This window comes from Rhinopithecus roxellana, chromosome 19 (assembly GCF_007565055.1).
Source record: "Rhinopithecus roxellana isolate Shanxi Qingling chromosome 19, ASM756505v1, whole genome shotgun sequence".
NCBI classification, from domain to species: domain Eukaryota; kingdom Metazoa; phylum Chordata; class Mammalia; order Primates; family Cercopithecidae; genus Rhinopithecus; species Rhinopithecus roxellana.
Window position 1 is genome coordinate 71,971,257 of NC_044567.1, and position 15,416 is coordinate 71,986,672.

Below are 15,416 nucleotides of genomic sequence, written 5' to 3' on the forward strand. Positions count from 1 at the left end.
TGATGGTTAAAAAAATTTGGGTTTTATTGTTTTTGCTAAATAATACTAAAAAAAAAATTCATTTTGAAGGCAGGGCTTGAATTATTTAATTTTGATCCATTTATTTAATTAAAAAAAAAGGAAGGGGAAAGAGATCATGGCCAAAAAAATAGTAGTTAACCCCCACCCCACCCCCAAAGCTCTAGCCAGTCATGTGAGCTTCACCCACATTCCACTCAGTGCCTGATATTCAGATCGTGGCATGCTCTGCCCCATGAGACTGCCTGAAGGCACGGGGCAATGGGTGCCAATTTTAGCTCTCAGCAGGTTAGTCAACCAGACACACTGGTGGGCTAAAGTCCAGAAATTCTTTCCAGGTTTTCTGCTCATTGGCTGAGCACATACAAACTGTCATAAGCTTGTAAAATTTAAGGGGAGTTGGGGTGGGGCATAAGAGCAAGAGGACAGCAGGAGAAGAGAACTTACGGATCACCCAAGCTTTTTCCTGGGTTGTGGCTCTGGATATAGATTTAAAGAGAGGTCAGAGTAAATGGACTCCAGGTTTCTTATCAAAGAAAACTATCCCTCAAAGAGGAGCTGAGATGTGCCATGCACAAGAATTCTTCCTGCAGAGGCACAGGAGAAAGGGCAGCTGACTCTCTCACGTGGAGAGAGTGACGAGGAAGTTCTTCTAGTACCATGAAGTAAGACAGGCAGAGGGAGAATCCTGAGGTTTGGGCCAAATGTGAGACTGGTACACACACAGTTAAAGACTAAAAAGCCATCAGGAACCCTCAAAGCCAAATTCTATCCGCACACTGGCTCTACAAACTTCACAGCAAGAATCTCTTGCACCAAGTCAGGTTAGAGGCCTGGCTATGGATGGTGGGGAGGGCAATACATTTTTATTTTCAGAGGGATGAGGTGGGAAGAATAGCCATGATCTAGTAAAAAGAGACCTGCAAGAAGCAGAAAATATTTAGAGAACATTTTAATATATATTTTCATATATATATTTAAAGTTAAGAAAAATAAAACTAATTCAAGCCATGCCCTGTGCAAAAAAAAAAAAAAAAAGAAAAGAAAAAAAAAAGGAAAAGAAAACAAAGAAAAATTTAAAGTGAGACCTTTGCTGCTCTGGTCTCAACTTAAGAATCACAGTCAGCTTGTTACTTTTATTTTGGAAGAAAAGATGTAAAAGTTTCTTTCAATCATTCAGAAGGCAAGTGTAGCCACTTATAAAAACAGAATGGCAGGAACAGACTAGGAAAGGAAAGTCAGAAGTAAAAGGGCAGAGTGGGAAAAGAATTTTCAAAAATAAAATTAACAAGGTGACTGTTCCAGAAGAGGGCTGTGAAAAGGACATGGTGGACCGAAGTCTGTTAGTCAAGTAATGATTCAACTTTTAAATTATTCTCTTGTTCTTTTTTGTTGGGTGTTTTGTTTGTTCAAGTCTAAGATTTGGAAATGCTGACCCTATGTTAAGAGCCAACAGGACATATAGGATCCCTTCCCTCCCCCGGCCTGCCTCCGCTGAAGCCACCACCAGCGCCTCCTTGGCTGGATGCTGGAAGAGTCCTCCATGTGTACGGACTCAGGATGACAGGGCAGCCTCCTTCTGTGGTTGCTGGGCTTGTGAACGTTGCAGTATCTTTTGGCTTTCCACGTCTCTAAAATGTTTTTCAACCTGAAAAAGACCAGGCAACACAGGTCAATAAAGGAGATGGGCAAGAAAGGTCTCCCAAACAATCCAACCCAGGTTTCCACAGTCCCATCCTGGCTGTCCAGCCCATGTACTATCCAGGCACCTTTGCCCTTGCTGTCTATTGGCCTTCCCAACCACAAGGTAGGCCAGGGCCTCCCGCTGCAGCTACATTTTTTTTGCAGTTTCCACTAAGATTGGCTAGAAGAAGGTGAATCTACAAACTAAACTATAAAATACAATGAAGGGAGATAATCATGACCTAAACTCCTACTCTCTTCTATACACAAGTACAAAATGAAAAGCTGGTGGGGGGATTACAGTCTTATCATACCTCCTACATCTACAATGTTGGTCTCTCAATGTTCCTCAGAGAAAAAAAAAAATACAATGTTGGTCTCTCAATGTTCCTCAGAGAAAAAAAAAAAAGCAGGAGTGTTTTGTAAGTTTGTTTTAACAAATGCTAAGTCCAGTGATGTATGCAGGGCCAGAGACACCAACAACAACTGATTTATACCAACCAGATCTTTCTAGAAGGGTATCTGCAGCTAAGAAAAACCCAGTATGGGGCCAGGCATGGTGGCTCATACCTGCAATCCCAGCACTTTGGGAGGCCGAGGTGGGTAGATCACTTCAGGTCAGGAGTTCGAGACCAGCCTGGCCAACATGGTGAAACCCCATCTCTAGCCGGGTGTGGTAGAATATGCCTGCAGTCCCAGGTACTCGGGAGGCTGAGGCAGGAGAATCGCTTGAACCCGGGAGGCGGAGCTTGCAGTGAGCTGAGATCGCGCCACTGCACTCCAGCGTGGGCGACAGAGCGAGACTCTGTCTCTAAAAAAGAAAAACTCAGTATGGGATGAGAGAAACTGCTCAGGCCCAACACCACGGAACAGGCTTGCTAATTCCAAAAATCCAGCAAAGGACATAGGGTCACCCACTCACTTCACTCCATATCACCCAGTGGTTCCATTCCCACAGGAGTAGCCAAGCCACAGCTGCAGAGCCCCACAGTGCAGGGAGGCCAGACAGTGATGCTACAGGAGGCAGAGACTGTAGCACAATGTCCTGCTCTGGTGCTAAAGACTGAAGGCCCGAGGAACCATCCTCTCTCCCCTAGAGTTTCAAGGCTCCTTTACTTACTATTTTGCGTACATGGCTCAGTGCACTCCCCTCTTTGCCTTTACAGTTTTCCACTTGATATGGGGGTGTAATAACAACTTCTTCCATGACTACGATGTTTTTTTCTTGCCATTTACAGTCTTTAATGCTGGAAGGAGAAGACAGCAGGCGAAATGTAACCTCTTGGGGGCATCCTACATCTCCTGTCTGATGAATAAATAACTCCAGATGGCTGATCCCAAGTTCCCAGCTCACCACTCAGCCAACAACTAGACACCAGCAGCCCATATAGTAGCCAAGAAACATTCCTTGGGTGCCACTGGCTAGAAAAGCAATGAAACTCATGCACATTTATTCTTAGGAGAGCCCAGAAATTGTTACTCTGAAGCATCAGAGACCTGGAGAGTCATAAAAATGTGATGGTAGCCTTAAGAATCCAAACTAAGATAGTAGCCTAGGGCAGAGGCTGGCAAACTTTTTCTCTTAATGGTCTCTTAACAAACATTTTAGGTTTTGCAGGCCATATCGTCTGTTACAACTAGCACTGAGTTCTGCCATAGTTGTGCAAAAGTAGCCATGGACAATAGGTAAAACAGATGAGCAGATCTGGTCTGCTGGCGTAGTTTGCCAACCATTGGCCTAGGGAGAAACACCACCTGTAGAAAGATAGGAGAACAGGCTGGGCGCGGTGGCTCACACCTGTAATCTCAGCGCTTTGGGAGGCTGAGGCAGGTAGACTGCTTGAGTCCAGGAGTTGGAGACCAGCTTGGGCAACATGGCAAAAACTCGTCTCTACTAAAAATACATACAAAAAATTAGCCAGTAGTGGTGGCATCCGTCTGTAGTCCCAGTTACTCCAGAGGCTGAGGTGGGAGAATCACCTGAGCCAGGGAGATCGAGGCTACAGTAAGCTAAAATTGCACCACTGCACTCCAACCTAGGCGGTAAAAGTGAGACCCTGTATAAAAAAAAAAAGAGAGAAGTCAGGCGTGGTGGCTCACACCTGTAATCCCAGCACTTTGGGAGGCCAAAGAAGGCGGACCATGAGGTCAGGAGATCGAGACCATCCTGGCCAACATGATGAAACGCTGTCTCTACTAAAAATACAAAAATTAGCTGGGCGTGGGGCTGCACGCCTGTAGTCCCACTTACTCGGGAGGGTGAAGCAGGAGAATCGCTTGAACCTGGGAGGCAGAGATTGCAGTGAGCCAAGATTGAACCACTGGACTCCAGTCTGGCGACAGAGTGAGACTCTGACTCAAAAAAAAAAAAAAAAAAAGAGAACAAACTCCCCATCTTCTCTGACCCTATCACCTATAATGGGAGCTGCTCTTCAGACTGGCTCTTCTCAATTATCAGACAGTTGGGCACTTGCCAGACTGGGAAAACCCATTCCAGTTCACACTTGGGAAGCCCCAGGGCAGCTGATGTGACTGAGAGTTCCTTCACATACCTGTAAATGTTCAGATACTCACACCACGGCCTCAAACAGCTCTGATGCCAGCTGCCATCTGTGTACCAGATCCAGGGTGGTTAAACAGAGTAACAGAAGGCAGTGTGGGGTGGGGAGTGGGGGTGGAGAGGGGTGTCAAATGTTCCAGTTTTTCAGCAGCTAGGGAAGCTAGTGGAGAGTCAAATGACTTCTGCTGTGAAAAAAATGTCTTTTTTTTTTTTTTGAGACGGAGTTTTGCTCTTGTTGCCCAGGCTGGAGTGCAGTGGCATGATCTCGGCTCACCACAACCTCCACCTCCAGGGTTCGAGCGAATCTCCTGCCTCAGCCTGCTGAGTAGCTGGGATTACAGGCATGCACCACCACACCTGGCTAATTTTGTATTTTTAGTAGAGATGGGGGTTTCACCATGTTGGTCAGGCTGCTTTGGAACTCCCGACCTCAGGTGATTTACCGCCTGAGCCTCCCAAAGTGCTGGGATTACAGGCATGAGCCACCGCACCTGACCAACAAAATGTCTTTTAAGAGGTGGTAAGAAGGTGACCTGCTCTAACTCTGTGTTCATCCCAATCTATATTGGGAAAAGTGATATAGATACAACTTTCCCTTAATAAAAACTGCATCAGCTTTTAGAGAAAGGCACAAAACAACAAAACCAAAGAGAAGAAATCACTAGTTCTAAGTTATGGACTACTAGGTCTAGAAGGGACCCTTAAGGATAATCTAATCCAAAACTAAGTTTTACAGACAAGAAACTGAAGACCAGAGAAGACAACTTGTCTTCTGTGTGGAAAGGGGGCTACAGCACCCGCACCTCTGGATGCCGGCGTTTTGCCAATACCCTACCAGCTTCCCCAGTAGACTTTTAGGAGACAACCACCCAAAAGCCTGCCACCAGACAGCACAACCAGGTCACATTACCCCAGGACAAAAGACCTATCCGATCCCCCAACTCACGTCTTGTGAATGGTCTGGAAGAGCTGCTGGCCCTCTAGAGAGACACCAGCACTGATTGCATAGGCCTGGCTCAGCTTCTCCTCCTTCTCTGTCCGTGCTTTGCTGGCAAGCTAGGGTGGAAGAGAGGAAAGAGACTCAGAATAGGATTCATCTTCATTCTTCCCAACAGTCAGGACCTAAGCTGAAGAAAGGAGGCCAAGAAAGACTGGTTTGGACAGATTTCTGTTTTCTCAGAAATGAAAAGTGAAACAAATTTTAAAAATCCACAACATACCTGAACAGTTACCGGTATTCCAAGAAAATGTTCCTTCCTTCCTTCTAATACTTACTGCATACCTACCATGTGCCAGACATTCACTATGCTAGGCTAAATACAGCCTGAAGTGGGTGGGGGAGACAGACTATAAAAAAGTAACCAAAAGCAAGATAATTTCAGACAGTGATAAGCACTAGGAAGAAAATAAAGCACTTTAAAAATTATAGAGTGTGGCTGGGGGACTATGTGATGGCAAATGATGGTCAGAGATTTAAAAATATATACATTTCCGACCAGGGGTGGTGGCTCATGCTTGTAATCCCAGCATTTTGGGAGGCCGAGGCAGGTGGATCACATGGTCAGGAGGTCAAGACCAGCCTGGCCAAGATGGTTGAAACCCTGTTTCTATTAAAAATACAAAAAAAAAAAAAAATTAGCCAGGCGTGGTGGGGGCCTCCTATAATTCCAGCTACTTGGAAGGCTGAGGCAGAGAATTGCTTGAACCAGGAGAAGATGGTTGCAGGGAGCCAAGATCGTGCCACTGCACTCTAGCCTGGGTGACAGAGCAAGACTCCGTCTCAAAAAAAAAAAAAAAAAATATTCTCACACACACACACACACACACACACACACACACTTCTAACTGGGTGTATCACTGAGATCGGGAGTTCGAGACCAGGCTGGCCAACATGGTGAAACCCCATCTCTACTAAAATTACAAAAATTAGCCGGGCATGGTGGTGCACGCCTTTAATCCCAGCTACTCAGAAGGCTGAGGCAGCAGAATCACTTGAACCCAGCAGGCAGATGTTGCAGTGAGCCGAGGTCATGCTACTGTACTCCAGCCTGGGCAAAGAAGCAAGACTCTGTCTCTTAAAAAAAAAAATACACACACACACACACACACACACACACAATTTCCATGTTAAGATGAAAATTAGGAACGTTTATGAGCTGTTGCGCTAGAGCCTCCAGTTTAAAAATTAATACATACTACACCTTCACAGACCACAATTTGAGCCTCTAAAAACTCTTATAGTACATTATCTGTGCTCACATAAGGAGCCAGGACTCAAGTAAATCTAACCATAAACGCTGTCCACCTTTGCTTCAGCTAAAGGCAACCCTGTCCCGTTTTTGAGAAAAAGGAAGAGTCTGAATTCTACGTCATCTCTGTTCCTTCACTGCCCTCTGGTGGAACAATCCACAAACTGATCAAAAGAAAATCTAGTAAAATCTGGTAGTCTACTACAATCTAGTAAATTCTACCCTGTCAATCCCTATCACCTCTCCAGCACATTTCTGATCCACACCCCACACTACTGGTTGCTAGAGATTCTGGAGGTACAAATTTGTCTGAGTGTAAGACAAAACAAATGTGCTAGACAAGGTAGTTAAAACAAAGGCAAACAATGCATCTTAAAAGTCCAACAAATAATCTGGAGACTTTTCACACCCATGAACATAAACAGCTGAGTCTAATAATGCTGCAGCACATGTGCAAACACACATGAAAACACACAATTTGTCCCCAAACATCAGTTCCTTAAATAAGAGGCACTGGCCGGGCACGGTAGCTTACGCCTGTAATCCCAGCACTCTGAGATGCCAAGGCAGACGGATCACCTGAGGTCAGGAGTTTGAGATCAACCTGGTCAACATGGTGAAACCCCGTGTCTACTAAAAATACAAAGATTAGATGGGTGTGGTGGTGCGCGCTTTAATCCAAGCTACTCAGGAGGCTGAGACAAGAGAATCGCTTGAATCCGGGAGGAAGAGACTGCAGTGAGCCGAGATCACGCCACTGCACTCCAGCCTGGGCGACAGAGCAACACACCGTCTCAAAAAAAAAAGGGGGGGGGGCATACCTACAGCAAGTTCCAAAAGTACCTTGATGCTTGGAATCTCCAAACATTTATATTCTGCTTTTACAGTGATCCATCAAACCATAAACCAAGCATAGCTTTTTTTCTTGAGTTTTGCTCTTGTTGCCCAGGCCGGAGTGCAATGGCGCCATCTCAGCTCACTGCAACCTCCGCCTTCCAGGTTCAAGCGATTCTCCTGTCTCAGCCTCCCGAGTAGCTGGGATTACAGGCGCACACCACCCCCCCCAGCTTTTTTTTTTTTTTTTTTTAAGACAGTCTTGCTCTGTCGCCCAGGCTGGAGTGCAGTGGCACAAGCTCTGCTCACTGCAAGCTCCGCCTCTGGGTTCACGTCATTCTCCTGCCTCAGCTTCCCGAGTAGCTAGGACTACAGGTGCCTGCCACCATGCCCGGATACATTTTTTTGTATTTTTTTGGTAGACATAGGGTTTCACTGTGTTAGCCAGAATGGTCTCGATCTCCTAACCTCGTGATCCGTCCACTTTGGCCTCCCAAAGTGCTGGGATTACAGGCATTAGCCACCATGCCCGGCCATTTTTTTGTATTTTTAGTAGAGACAGGGTTTCACCATGTTGGCCAGGCTGGTCTCGAACTCCTGACCTCAGGTGATCCACCCGCCTCAGCCTCCCAAAGTGCTGGGATTACAGGCGTGAGCCACCGCGCCTGGCTCCAAGCATAGTTTTATAGTAGTGGAAGTAAACCAAGTGTCTAATTCTTTGTTTATAAAATTAAGCACTTTGTCAAGGCTTAGGCTTGACTATGAAAAAAAAGGAGGCCTTCTATTGCCATGTGGCACTGGGTATTCTTGTCCTTGCAAGTTTCAAAGACTGTCTTAGGAAGGAGAAGCGGGTGTGAGCACAGAAGGCCAGCTCATGCTGTCATTTCAGCCTCCCTGGGTAAGAGAGGGAAGATGGCAAAACTCTGCAGTGATCTGAAGCCAGAGCTCCTTTTTCACAGGATCTCTAGGACGTGGAGAGAAACAAATACAGCAGCAATATATATATAATCTTTCAAGACTGGCTGCCATTCTGGCCCCACCAGGCTATAACTTTACAGACAAATAAACACACAGGCTGACAGCATTCGAAGCAGTGGCAATCCCAACTGTAGCAAGAAAGCCTTGTAGCTTCTATGTAGTTTCTATGGAAAGAGAGCTGATGATGATGTATTTTAAGCAGCAACAAGCAACGCTTACTCAAGCACCAAAAACACCCTGGTAACAAGAAGTTTCCCTTTTCTTTTTTTTTTTTTGAGACGGAGTCTTGCTCTGTGGCCCATGCTGGTACAGTGGTGCGATCTCAGCTCATTGCAACCTAAGAAGGAGTTTCCTAGAATTTTGCTTTCCAAACAATGCCTTAAGAAAATCTGAATTCGGCCAGCGCCGTGGCTCACGCCTGTAATCCCAGAATTTTGGGAGGCTGAGGTGGGAGGATCACTTAAGCCCAGTAGTTACAGACCAGTCTGGGCGACATAGTGGGACCCTGCCTCTATTTAAAAAAAAAAAAAAAAAAAAAAAATCTTCAAGGAAAGAAGGAAAAACTGGAGGGTGGCAGAGCTCCTGGGAAGCATCTAGTGGTCAGGCAGGCATTTACCTTACAAGCAGACTGGAGGATCTCACTTTGAAACCTCAATCCCCTTTAAAAACATTTATTCCTGAAAATCAAAATCATCTCCAAATGCTGGGTCAGAGAAAGCTGCCTCTATAAAGCTTGTGTTGACTAGATAGTCTGAACGCTCAAAGAGTAAAATGTCTTTGTCACCTACATAGTAGCTTAAAAACATAACATCACCCCATTTAGTAAGAGACAAGAGTTGGCTCAGGAAACCAGGCATCTATGCAGAATGTTTAAGAATGGAACTGACAAATTAAGCTAGAGAAGGGGAGGAAAAAAAGCTGGAAGAAGAGCCACTTGAATTTTTGCCAGAGAGAAAATAAAATGGATATAAATCTCAGCCAGAAGTGATTCTTTAGACAGGCTGAGTAACAATGACACACTGGTTATAGAACAACGATTTCAAAATACACCCCCCACCCCCGCCAAAATACCAGTTGTGCAAGTAAGTGCAATCTCCCCTAAATGCTCCAAAAGCAAAGGAGAATGGATTAGACAATTCTCCATTTCAATTCTAATGCAAACAGATCCCAAATGCTAAATGATGTAAGGGGGCACTTGGAAAAGTCAGCAGAAATGACTGTAAGCTGACTACGTATTTTCAGTTTGCCCCCAATATCCCCAACCTACAGTAATGCTTTAAGGATCTGGACTGAGCTACAGGGATCTGCTTTTAACAGGAAGCTGTACAAATGTGACAAAATCTCCTAGAGAGGACCCCATCAATTAGGGGTCCCCATCAATGGGGGAGACCGCTGTCAATAAAAGAAATTGGGGGTGGGGAGAGGAAGATTACCTTGTCCTTTTTTTAGTTATGAAAACTCATACAGAACATGAATATGCCTTCTTTTGTAAAGCAAACGATTATCACTCTACCCTCAATTTAGCTACCGTACAAATCTAAACTTTCCCACATATTTTTGCAAATGACTATTTACCTATAAATGGCCCAATTATTCCGACTTAGTAAGTTTATAGTTTTTGTCAAACCACTGGAGAAAACCAATAAAGGCTGCCCTCAGTAGAGAGAGTGTAGAATGTACCTTTTAGGCTTGGGAGGGCCACCAAGATAACTTTTTAAAATCTTTCTTTTTTTTTGAGACGAAGTCTTGCTCTGTCACCCAGGCTAGAGGGCAGTGGTGCGATATCGCCTCACTGCAACCTCCGCCTCCCAGGTTCAAGCGATTCTCCTGCCTCAGCCTCCCAAGTAGCTGGGATTACAGGTGCTCACCACCACACCTGGCTAATTTTTATATTTTTAGTAGAGACAGGGTTTCACCATGTTGGCCAGGCTGGTCTCCAACTCCTGACCTCGTGATCTGCCCGCCTCGGCCTCCCAAAGTGCTGGGATTACACGAGTGAGCCACCACGCCTGGCCTTAAATCTATTTCTATAGTTTTTCCTTTACTAGATATTTCACATAAATGGAACCACACAGTATGTTGATTTCTATAGTTTTTCCTTTACCAGATATTTCATATAAATGCAATCATAAAATATGTTGACTTATGTCTCTGGCTTCTTTCACTTAGCATGTTTCTGAGGTTCATCCATTTTGTTTCACGTACCAATAGTTTTTTAAATTGCTAGACAGCATTCCACTATGAGGATACAGTTCTATCTTTTATATATTTATTCACTAGTTGATGGACAATTGATCAAAATCTGAATTGTTCCCAGTTTTGTTTTTTGTGTTTTCTGAAACAGAGTCTCACTCTATCACCCAGGCCAGAACGCAACGACACAATCTCAGCTCACTGCAACCTCCACCCACTGGGCTCAAGCAATCCTCCCACCTCAGCTTCCCAAGTTAACTGGGACCACAGACGCACACCACCACGCCCAGCTAAGTTTTAGTATTTTTTTGTAGAGATGGAATTTAACCATATTGCCCACGATGGTCTTGAACTCCTGAGTTCAAACAATCCACCCACCTTGGCCTCCTAAGGTGCTGGGATTACAGATGTGAGCCACCCTAGCCGGCTGTTTCCAGTTTTTGGCAGCAATCACACACAAGTCTTTGGGCATGTAAAAGTAAAAACATTTTACTTTTTAAAAGTAAAAAGTCTCTGTGTGTGGACATTTTTTTACTTTTGTTGGGTAGATAACTAAGAGTAGAATTTCTGGGTCATATGGTAAATGTTTAACTTTTATTTTTTTTTTATTTTTTTTATTTTTTTTTTGAGGCGGAGTCTCGCTCTGTCGCCCGGACTGGAGTGCAGTGGCCAGATCTCAGCTCACTGCAAGCTCCGCCTCCCGGGTTTACGCCATTCTCCTGCCTCAGCCTCCCGAGTAGCTGGGACTACAGGCGCCCGCCACCTCGCCCGGCTAGTTTTTTTTGTATTTTTAGTAGAGACGGGGTTTCACGGGGTTAGCCAGGATGGTCTCGATCTCCTGACCTCGTGATCCGCCCGTCTCAGCCTCCCAAAGTGCTGGGATTACAGGCTTGAGCCACCGCGCCCGGCCTATGTTTAACTTTTAAAGTAATTGTCTTCCTCAATTGAAGCTTCCTCAAAAACAAAACAAAAGGCGGGGGCTCATGCCTGTAATCCCAGCACTTTGGGAGGCTGAGGCAAGTGGATCACAAGGTCAGGAGATCGAGACCATCCTGGTTAACAAGGTGAAACCCCGTCTCTACTAAAAATGCAAAAAATCAGTCAGGTGTGGTGGCGGGCACCTGTAGTCCCAGCTACTGGGGAGGCTGAGGCAGGAGAATGGCGTGAACCCAGGAGGCAAGCGTGCAGTGAGCCGAGATCCCGCCACTGCACTCCAGCCTGGGGGACAGAGCTAGACTCTGTCTCAAAAAAAAAAAAAAAAAAAAAAAAGGCCGGGCGCGGTGGCTCAAGCCTGTAATCCCAGCACTTTGGGAGGCCGATACGGGTGGATCACGAGGTCAGGAGATCGAGACCATCCTGGCTAACACTGGTGAAACCCCGTCTCTACTAAAAAATACAAAAAACTAGCCGGGCGAGGTGGCGGGCGCCTGTAGTCCCAGCTACTCAGGAGGCTGAGGCAGGAGAATGGTGTAAACCCAGGAGGCGGAGCTTGCAGTGAGCTGAGATCTGGCTACTGCACTCCAGACTGGGCGACACAGCGAGACTCCGTCTCAAAAAAAAAAAAAAAAAAAACCATCAAATTGTTTTCTACAGTGATTGTAACATTTTACACTGTCACCAGTAATGTTTGATAGTTTTTTGATTTTTTTTTTTCTTTTTTTTTTGAGACGGAGTCTTGCTCTGTCACCCAGGCTGGAGTGCAGTGGCCAGATCTCCGCTCACTGGAAGCTCCGCCTCCCGGGTTCATGCCATTCTCCTGCCTCAGCCTCCCGAGTAGCTGGGACTACAGGCGCCCAGCACCTCGCCTGGCTAGTTTTTTCTATTTTTCAGTAGAGACGGGGTTTCACGGGGTTAGCCAGGATGGTCTCGAACTCCTAACCTCGTGATCTGCCCGTCTCGGCCTCCCAAAGTGCTAGGATTATAGGCTTGAGCCACTGCGCCCGGCAGTTTTTTGGGTTTTTTTTGACAGAGTCTCTGACTGTCACCCGGGCTGGAATGCAATGGTGAGATCTACAAGTCTCTCTCTCTTATTTATTTATTTATTTATTTTTGAGACAGAGTCTCACTCACTCTGTCACCCAGGCTGGAGTGCAGTGGCGCAATCTCGGCTCACTGCAACCTCTGCCACCCAGGTTCAAGCTATTCTCTGCCTCAGCCTCCCAAGTAGCTGGGATTATAGGCGCCTGCCACCACGCCCGGCTAATTTTTGTATTTTTAGTAGAGACGGGGTTTCACTATGTTGGCCAGGCTGGTCTCGAATTCCTCACCTCGTGATCCACCCGCCTCAACCTCCCAAAGTGCTGGGATTACAGGCATGAGCCACAGTGCCCAGCCCTAATGTTTGATAGTTCTGAATCTGCCACCTACTCACCAATACTGGGTACTGTTAGCCTTTCTGATCTTAGCCATTTTAGCAGAAGTGTAGCAGTTTCACACTGTGGTTTTCACTTGTACTTCCTTTATGTCTACTGATATCAAGCATCTTATGTGCTTACTTATATTTACTGCATCTTCTCTGATACAGTATTCAAAGCTTTTGCTCATTTTTAAATTGGACTGGCTTTTTTTTTGAGATGGAATCTCACTCTGTCGCCCAGACTGGAGTGCAGTGGCGCCATCTTGGCTCACCGCAACCTCTGCCTCCCGGGTTCAAGCAATTCTCCTGCCTCAGCCTCCCGAGTAGCTAGGGCTACAGGCCCCTGCCACCATGCCCAGCTAATTTTTGCATTTTTAGTAGAGAGGGGGTTTCACCATATTGGTCAGGCTGGTCTCCAACTCCTGACCTCAGGTGATTCACCTGCCTCGGCCTCCCAAAGTGCTAGGATTACAGGCATGAGTCACCATGCCCAGCCTGGACTGTCTTATTATCATTATTATTATTTTCTTTTTATTCTTTTTTTTTTTTTTTTTTGAGACGGAATCTCACTCTGTCGCCCAGGCTGGGGTGTGCAAGTGGCTGGACCTCAGCTCACTGCAAGCTCCGCCTCCTGGGTTCACGCCATTCTCCTGCCTCAGCCTCTGGAGCAGCTGGGACCACAGGCGCCCGCCACCGCGCCCGGCCAATCTTTTGTATTTTTAGTAGAGAGAGGGTTTCACCGTGGTCTCGATCTCCTGACCTTGTGATCCGCCCGCCTCGGCCTCCCAAAGTGCTGAGATTACAGGCGTGAGCCACCGCGCCCGGTCTCTTTTCATTTTCTTTATGCAGGAAAACACAGAAAATTTTTTTCCAGGTCAAGGACAGTGGCTCATGCCTGTAATCCCAGCACTTTGGGAGGCCAAGGAAGGCAGATCACTTGAGCCCAGGAATTAGAGACCAACCTGGGTCAACATGGTGAAACCCCATCTCTACAAAAATTACAAAAATCAGCCCGGCATGGTGACATACGCCTGTAGTCCCATCTACTCGGGAGGCTGAGGCAGAGGAATTGCTTGAACTCAGGAGGCAGAGGTTTCAGTTAGCCGAGCTTGCGCCACTACACTCTAGCCTGGGCGACAGAGAGAGACTGTCTCAAAAAAAAAAAAGTTTATCATAAAAATTCCATGACTATCACCCATACTACACTCATTTTCAATGCAAACACGATAGCTGCTGGCTTCACTATCAATTAGTTACAAGCACTAACTGGTCAGCATCTCAAAGAATAAAAAGTATCAAGTTTAAGAACACACTGGGTTCAGGCAAACCAAGAAGCATAAACTTACAAATATTTGTTATTAATGTGCATATGGCTTACTTGAAATCACTGCACGTGACAACCTGTGCTTACCTGGCTCTCCTTTCATTCTGCATGATTCCCAGTGAAAACACAGTCCTTGTATACTAACCAGTGCTTCCTCCTGTGCCCGTTTTATATATAGCACCTTGATGTGGGCAAAGGAGAAAAGTATATGCATTCGATACCAAAGCACATCAATATTAAAAGGCTTCTAGGCTGGGCGCGATGGCTCATGCCTATAATCCCAGCACTTTGGGAGGCCAAGGCAGGAAGATCACTTGAGTTCCGACCAGCCTGGCCAACACTGTGAAACCCTGCCTCTACCGAAAATACAAAAATAAGCGCCTGGCGTGCTAGTGCACATCTGTAGTCCCAGCTACTTGGGAGGCTGAAGCAGGAGAATCGTTTGAACCCAGGAGATGGAAGCTGCAGTGAGTTGAGCTTGTGCCACTGCATTCCAGCCTGTGTGACAGACACTCTGTCTTTAAAAAAAAAAAAAAAAAAAAAAAAAAAAAAAAAAGGGCTTCGAATCATGCCTGATGCTGGGTAACCCTTATTTTTGTTTGTTTGTTTGTTTTTTGAGACGGAGTCTCGCTCTGTCGCCCAGGCTGGAGTGCAGTGGCGCGATCATGGCTCACTGCAAGCTCCGCCTCCCGGGTTCACACCATTCTCCTGCCTCAGCCTCCCAAGTAGCTGGGACTACAGGCGCCCGCCACCGTGCCCGGCTAATTTTTTTGTATTTTTAGTAGAGACGGGGTTCCACCTTGTTAGCCAGGATGGTCTCGATCATTCTGACTTCATGATCCGCCCACCTCGGCCTCCCAAAGTGCTGGGATTACAGGCGTGAGCCACCGCGCCCGGTCTTGTTTCTTTGTTTTTTTTTTTTTTTTTTTTTTTTTTTGAGACGGAGTCTTGCTCTGTCGCCCAGGCTGGAGTGCAGTGGCCGGATCTCAGCTCACTGCAAGCTCCGCCTCCCGGATTCACGCCATTCTCCTGCCTCAGCCTCCTGAGTAGCTGGGACTACAGGCGCCCGCCACCACGCCCGGCTAGTTTTTTGTATTTTTTAGTAGAGACGGGGTTTCACCGCGTTAGCCAGGATGGTCTCGATCTCCTGACCTCATGATCCGCCCGTCTCGGCCTCCCAAAGTGCTGGGATTACAGGCTTGAGCCACCGCGCCTGGCCGT

General features: G+C 46.3%; 1 protein-coding gene across 2 annotated transcripts in view; it reads right to left on the reverse strand.

The window, feature by feature from the left end:
- Window positions 1–15,416, reverse strand: part of LSM12 (LSM12 homolog) — a 36,653-nt gene continuing 21,237 nt past the window's right edge. Inside the window, exons 3-5 of one of the 2 annotated variants that reach the window (XM_010353939.2) lie at window positions 5,208–5,317; window positions 2,822–2,948; window positions 1–1,666 (exon numbers count right to left, since the gene is read on the reverse strand). In XM_010353939.2, coding sequence (XP_010352241.1) covers window positions 1,574–1,666; window positions 2,822–2,948; window positions 5,208–5,317 — 330 coding nt within the window. In that variant the 3' untranslated portion in view covers window positions 1–1,573. Of the gene's footprint in view, window positions 1,667–2,314; window positions 2,513–2,821; window positions 2,949–5,207; window positions 5,318–15,416 lie in introns of those variants that run through there. The other variant, XM_030922664.1, reaches the window with a different exon arrangement.